The sequence below is a fragment of the Galeopterus variegatus genome, unplaced genomic scaffold (genome assembly GCF_000696425.1).
Source record: "Galeopterus variegatus unplaced genomic scaffold, G_variegatus-3.0.2 Scaffold674, whole genome shotgun sequence".
In the NCBI taxonomy this organism is placed as follows: Eukaryota; Metazoa; Chordata; class Mammalia; order Dermoptera; family Cynocephalidae; genus Galeopterus; species Galeopterus variegatus.
In genome coordinates, this window is record NW_007726785.1 from 149658 (window position 1) to 157633 (window position 7976).

General features: G+C 31.3%; 1 protein-coding gene across 1 annotated transcript in view; it reads right to left on the reverse strand.

Annotated features, from left to right (window-relative positions):
* SYCP1 (synaptonemal complex protein 1) overlaps positions 1-7976 on the reverse strand; it is a 122862-nt gene that overhangs the window by 51046 nt on the left and 63840 nt on the right. Inside the window, exons 22-24 of the mRNA XM_008571278.1 lie at positions 5325-5387; positions 2399-2461; positions 2175-2237 (exon numbers count right to left, since the gene is read on the reverse strand). Of these exons, the coding sequence (XP_008569500.1) occupies positions 2175-2237; positions 2399-2461; positions 5325-5387 (189 nt within the window). The remainder of the gene's footprint in view (positions 1-2174; positions 2238-2398; positions 2462-5324; positions 5388-7976) is intronic.

Sequence of the window (7976 nt, forward strand, 5' to 3'; positions counted from 1 at the left end):
TGATGGTATACTCTAATTGTAAGAAAAGTACCTTTTGAAGCAAAATGCTATGTTTTAAATCTATAGAGACAGAAAGCACATTACTGGTTACCTATGAAAGGGAGGTGAGAAGGGACAGAATAGGGAGTGACTGCTATTGAACAGGGGTTTCTTTGGGGGAATAATAAAACGTTTTAAAATATATCATGATAATTGTTACAATACTGTGGATATACTAAAAACCATTGAAATGTGCACTTTAAATCAGTGAATTTTATGTTATGTGAAGTATATCTCAATAAAGCTGTTTAAAAATGCAAAAAAAATTGTACTATTTTACATATAATGTAAAAAATTTGGAACATAATAGTTTTAGTTACTCTCCTGTCCTTTGTGCTATGGTTGTCATATGTTTTATGAATTCTATTAATAGCAAAATGTTTGCTTTAAGCAGCCATATACATTCTTAAAAGTTAAAATATACAACCTTTTATAGTTCATCTACATATTTACCATTTCCAGCACTTTTCATTCCTTCTATTGATACAAGTTTGCATCTGATGTCATTTTCCTTCAGCCTAAAGAAATTCCTTTAACATTTCTTGTAGTGCAGCTCTTGATGTTCTTTCATCTTCATTTTAGAAATATATTTTTGCTGCACACAGAATGCTGGGTTGATGGTATATTTCTACCAGAATTTTACAAATGTCATTCCTTTGTCATCTGGCCTTCATTGTCCTGACACAAGGTCAGCCATCATCTGTGGCATTGTTGTGCAGTGTGAAATTTTTCTCTGTGCTTTTAAAAGCTTCTCTTTACCTTTGGCTTTAGCACTTTTGACAAAGATATGCCAACCTAGGTATGGTTTTCTTTCTATTTATCCTGTTTTGGATTTGCTGGGCCCCATGGATCTGCAAGTTTATGCTTTTTATTAAATGTGAGATATTTTTGAGAAATTCCTCAAATAATTTTCTTTTGCCTTATTCACTCTCTCCTCTTCTTCAGGGACTTCAATTACACATTTAAAACCACTTAATTTTGTTTTAAAGGCCATTAAGGCAGTATTCCTTTTTTAAAAAATCTTTTTCTGTATTCCTTTGATTAGATACTTTCTATTTATACAGCTTCAAGTTCACTGACACTTTGTCTTCAATCTATTATTAGAACCATCTGAATCTGTTTTTTTAGTTTTGTTTTGTTTTTGTTTTTGAAGATATTTTACTTTTCCAGTTCTAGAACTTCCATTTGATTGTTTTTATAGTTTCCATTTCTTCATTGAGGTTTCCAATCTGGTCTTTCATTATGACAATATTTTCCTTTTTGTCTTTGTGTCTTTGAACATATTTATATATAATAGCTACGTAAGAGACCTTATCAACTAATTCCAACATCTGGATCATCTTGGGGTCTTTTTTATTGATTGGTTTTCATACTATTGATGGACATCTGTGTTGTCTTCAGTATAGGGCAACTACAAATAATGCTATTATGAATATATTTGTGCATTTCTCCTGACTATACATAGGAGCAGAAGTGCTGAATATATGTATCTGCTACTTTTCATTAAAATGTCAGCAGTTTATGAGAACTCTTATTTGTCTTAATTTTTAATCATAACATTTACATATTTTTAATTTCAAATAGTATTGAAAGTATAAGTTTTTATGTTCCCCCTGAAATGCACATATTTGTTACACTGAGAATAACTCCTTTCCATTCAGGATTCAAACTATTGAGTACTTACTAAGTGTCAGTCATTATTCAAAGACTTAGGAATAAGATGACAAAATATGGCCCTGATACCATGAGCTTACATTCTAGGGCTTTAACTTGTTTTCTAAAAAAGTCATTGGTTCTCAAACCCCTTGTTCAGCAGGATAATCATATCGAGCTTTTTAAAAATGTAGATTCCAAGGCTCCATCACAGATTTACTCAATCTCACCTCTCAGTGTGTGGGTAAGGAATATGAATACACACAGCACAAACTTGCACATATATTTTTAAGCTGCTCAGATGATTCTAACCCAGCTAAATCAGAGGTGAGCATTCTATTACAACTAAAAGTGTTGATATCCTCAATCCGAAAAGATAATAATCTCTGAAAGGACCTGTTATAGTATTAAAAAATTGTATAAAATTTCTAAATTCTCATCAACTTAGTAGTATTTAAAAACAAAAATAAAGATGCCAATACCTTTATTTCATAGGCATTCAATTGCTTGCTTTCTGCTGTACCTTTTTTTTTCAAGGCCTTATTCTGTTAGAAGTTAAAAATAAAGAATTATATTTAGTACTAAAGTGATTCAAACATACTGCAACTGACAGACATAAACTTCTAAATGAAAGAAAAGCACTATTCTCTAAAACTATAGTAAAAATATCAGTTTGATTTTGAGAATATTTATAAACAGTACATACCTCCTGCTGTAGTTCTTCAATACACTTACTTTTATTTTCAACTTGTTTCTTTAAATTGTTACACTAAAAAGTTATGAGAAATTATAGATTTTTTATTCAATATTCCAGTCAAAATAAACAATTCAGACTGATAAAATATTACATAAAATAACATAAAGGTCACTTCAAAAATCATGTTGTTAAATAATTCCATTAATATAAAAATTATGTAAAAAATTAAAAATTTTAATAAAGGTTATCTCAATACTAATCTGAAATTCTAAAATTTTCTTATCTACTAAAAAAACATAGAATTCAACTACTTTAAGTAAAATATGCCTCCTGGTCAACCCAAAACAGAAGGTTGAATTATTAATTAGATTGTGAAAATTAGCAACCAAGGTAAGGATAACTATAATTTGTCTTCTTCCTTACTCATTATTCCCATTTCTTATTTCAGCTCTCTTTTACTCATTATATTTGGGGAAGAAGAATAATATGCCATTCTATCTCTTCCTAACTATATTCCAATTCTCCCTATCGAAATACCAACTAAACCACTTTTTTTATATCTCACTTTGTGGGACTATTTCATCTGAATACACATGCAGAACTGGATTAAGAGATATTAGCCCAATAAATATTTGGAGTACCATAAAAGCAGCACAGACTTTTGAGAGGCCCTAAAACATAACAGATACATAAATTGTTCTAATTTCCACCTAAATAGAAAAAGAGCTTAATGCAAAAATGTTTAGATATTCTTCATCATCACAAAATTCTGTTAAATAGTTTTCTTGCAACTCATGCACGGTCATAGTCAGCTAATATTCTGAAACTAAATAATATATGGCATTGCTGTTTATGAGTGATTTATCTAAATTTTTATATCCCCCAAGACAACAAAAGGTCTCTTTCAGAAAATTCAGAGAAAAACTAAGAAAGAAAAGCTATAGAAAAGTAAGAAATATTTCATTGATTTTCACACCAACTTGACTAGTGTAAGCATATTAGTAGGTGAAAGTATTTATTTATAAAATTTTTATGTATTAAAAAAATGTTTCCATTTTTGGCAAAAAGCCACCTAGATCTTCAGAATGACCTTCCTGATAAAAATAATTTTAAAATAAATGTCTAGAAAGTAAGGAATCTGCTTATTTTAAATTATCACTTTAAAGTGATAATAGTAGGCTAGCACCAAAGCTAGCATTTGCCCCAATGGTATCTGTTGAACCCAGCCAGGGAAAGAGAGACAGGAGGCAAAAGTTGGGGCCCACTAAAGGTAGGAAATCCAATAAGATAAATCTTCTTTAACTGCCTCCTGCATTAAGCCAGAAACTCAAAAACTACATATTCTGCCACAAAGAAGGGTACAGTAAGGAAATTCATCTGTCTCTACCTTGGTACTGAAAAAAAGGGATAAAAATCTTCCCTGAAAGTCTATATATAACCATGAGATGGCCTCATATGGGTTTACAGGCTGAATTCATGCCATCTCTGTGGTCCAGAAAAACTTCAAATGGAGAATTAAATTTAAAATGGCCCTTGGTTGGTAGTGCTAGCAATAAAATCTTTTGAAGAGGATACTAACTTCAACCCAAGTCTTAAAGAATTCCCATAGACAAAATTCCGAGGAATAATAAAAACCTCAAAAATAAGGCTCAATGAGTAAAAGCCAACAGGAAGAACAGATAACATGATCAGACCTGAAAAGACTTCAGATATTGGAATTACCAGACACAGAATATAAAACATTTAATATATTTAAATAAAGACAAAAAATTTAATTGAACTTTAAAACTCAGTAGACAAGAAAATCAGTTATTACTTGGCCTCACCAAATAGATGTTGGACAAATTTAAAGAATATCAGTTTGAAGCATCATCAAATTATTACTGTGTCAGTAAGAGCAAATATTTCTAAATCCTCCATTCTTCAGGCCATCAAAACCCATTCCCTGATATTTAAGGTAGATGACCATACTTTTCTCATGCTCAGTTTTTCCTAAAAAACCATTTTATAACTGGCATTACCACACAGTCCCCCAAAATATGCATATTTATAGTAAAATGATACCAATATCAGAGATATCAACTTTGGATGTTGTTTTGACTGCCCATCTCAACCCAACCATCCCACCCTCTCTCCTTTCTGTAGAACCTAATGAAAATTAAAGGAAGTTAAGTTTTCACCCCTTTAGATTTAAATAATCATCCAACTTGGGCTAATTAATTAAGATTATATGGGCTTTTTATTGAAACAGTTCTTTCCTTTTAAATGTTTAAAGATATTTAATATATATTTGGTGGAATGCCCAGAAATTCTTGAAAAGATTTTAAACTATCACAATTCATGTTTAAGTAAAATCCATGTGCACAGAAATAAGGAAATTTATTTACCAGAATTCTCAGGTAGAAGAAAATGGTGTATAAAATTATTAGAGGTCAGAAATTCAGAAAGTGAACTATACCTTCCAGAGGACTAATCACTATATGGAAAGTCAAGTTTAGGCAAGTGTGTGGTGAATTGGGAGGGGCAGTCAGGAGTAAAAACACTTCACATAAAGAGCAGAAATTTTTATGCATCTCTCTTGATTATAAGAATGGGAGAGATATCTAAGAATGATTTCTAAAAGAATCTCTCCACTTTAAGTATTTCCACAATAAATGTAGCTACTTGCAGTATAAAATTGGGGGGAAGGTAAGAGATAGTGAAAGATGAGTTTAATGAAACATTGTTCTTTGAAGCTCTATGAAAAATTCATGAACTTAGAGCCTCTTTAAGAAAACCTACAATATAAATCCTATATTATTCCTCAAAGCCCCTAAAGGGGAATTGAGATTTCTCTGCACAGGACGGTATGAAGGCTGGCACTACAGAATCCAATCATATACATACATTGTTACAAAGTTTCTATTCACAAACATTTTTCACAATTTGATAATACCTTATTTTCTAATATCTTCATTTGTTTATCTTTCTTTAAAACTTCACATTCAATGCTTCGAGCCTAAAAAATATCATTTGATATCATATTAAAAATGTTAACAGAATTCTATCTTCTGTATCTTTTAGAAGTAGAATTATAAAACTTAGTCTTATTTGTACAAAAATAGCTATCAGTTCTTCCAGGTTATTTCAGCATGAGGGTACTTCAAAAAGTTTGTGGAAAAATACAATTAAAGGACAATACAAATCTTTCCATGTACATTTTGAAGTTCCCACATATCCCATCATTTTAAAGAAATTGTCTTTGTAAGGTGATGGATATGTTAACTAGCTTGATTTAATCATACCGCGGTGTATACATATGTCAAAATATAACTTGTATACCATAAATATATACAATTATAATTATAATTAAATATTACAATTATAATTATTTTAATTTTATATTATATATTATAATTATGTAGTTATAATATATAACTATACAATTTTGTATACCATAAATATATACATTTTTATGTAAATTAAAAATATCATCTTTGTATTAATGTTTATATGTCAATGTTCCCCATTCTTATCTGAGCCCAGACTCACTTTGCAATACTTTATCAGCTTTCCCAGTGTATCTTGAATTTTTTGCCTTATATATAAATACTTATAATATCTCAAATACTCTTTCACACACGTTTGTTAATCTCAACTTCATAACAACCCAATAGGATAGAAAGCATAGGTATTATTGTTTTAAAGAAGAGGAAACTGAGGCTCAGATAGATAAAGGATGTATGGAATAATAACTCTCTAAACTAAGATAGTGAATTGGGGCAAAAAAAAGAGTTTAATGAAATTCAATGTCAGGCAAAATATGTGAGAAATATTTGCAACTCAGATTCTTTCTGAGAAACTGTTTCAGTAGGTAAGTTGAAATCCAACCACGGAAAGCTGGAATATACTAATAATTTGTCATGCATTTTGTTTTTTTCCTTAATTCATTACTAACACTTTCTACATTGGCAAAATAAATTATGCTTTAAATTCTTAATGAAGAATTTCTATCTTACATTAAACTTCAAATCCATGTTTTTTCCCTATCACTAACAAGAGGCTTAGTGCTTTGAAGTGGCCTCTGATACAAATTTTAAAGTATTTAGCAGATTAAATTCATTTTTTCAGGTTGAATTTAACAAATATGAACTGAAAGAAAAAATAGCTTTTCAGGGTAAAAAATGTGGTACAGTCTAAAGAAACTAGTAGAAGACAAGCTCTATTACCTCTTAGACATGTAATCTTTTGAAGTTTTTAACCCTTTTAGGCCTGATTTCCCAATTCACAAAATGAAAAAAATAATGATTTCCAGTTAAATAAGATAACCCTTAGAAAGAACATAGACTATGCCTGGTGCATTGTAAGCCCTTAAGAATGTTAGCTCATCCTATCCTTGCACTATTCCAATAGTCTTACAGCTTTTTAAAGTGTAAGAATAATTATAGCAATCCTCTGATCAAAACTCTTAAATGACCTTAAACTCCTAAATACGGCATATGTGACCTTAAATGATCCACCCCATCTTTCTCCACCTTATCTCTCCACTTTTATCTCTCCCCAACCTTACCCTTCCCCACTCTCTCTACTACTACCACTACCTTCAACTCCATCTTTCAGCCACGATGAATTTTTTATAGTTGCTTAAATATGCCATGTTCTCTCATGCTTCCAGGCCTTCCCATATAATATATGCGTGTTTTCTTAAATTGTAATATTCTTCTCTCTGCTATACTTGTGTCCACCTCTCTGCCTTCCACCAATTCCTATTAATCTAAGGTTTCAGACTGAATGTCACATCATCCTCCAGGAAGCTTGCCCTGACTTAACTTTGGATTAGATGTCCTTTCTATGGATTCCAATAGCATCAAGAAAGAGGACCCTTTCCTGCAAGGACTCCTTTAATATAAATTCCTCAGTAATCTTCCTCAATTCATGTAATTTTATGGAGCTTACTCTCTCCAGGAAAGGGCATGCAGCTCAGGTTTGGCCAGGTTACTCTATGATCTAGCCACAATGATTGGCTCAGGAACAAGTGAACTGAACTAGGTCAGAGTCCTTCTTCCTACCTCAACTTAATGAAATCATATTCACCAAAGCGCAACACAAACTTATTAATTTATCAGTATATTCCATATTCCCAAAGCATAAGCGTTTTATTTAGCCTAAAGATGTAATCAGCATTAAATATTGAGCATTTATTAAAAGAACTTCAAAAACGAATGAAATACTGCCATTTGCAACAACATGGATGGACCTTGAGAGAATAATATTGAGTGAAACGAGTCAGGCAGAGAAAAAGAAATACCACATGTTCTCACTCATTGGTGGGAGCAAAAAATAAACAAATTAATCCACCCACATACACACACAAAAAAAACCTGGGGTGTGGGGAAGAAGATATAACAACTATACCTTTTTGAAATTGTTATAACAAGCAAATGGAAAGGACATTCTGGGGGGAGAGGGGAGAGAGGGAGGAGGGAGGGAGGTGTCAGTGATAGGCCATAATAATCATATACATTGTATATTGACAAAATAAAAATTTAATGAAAAAAAACAAAAATAAAAAAATAAAAAAAAAAGAACTTCAGAATTATGCTACTAA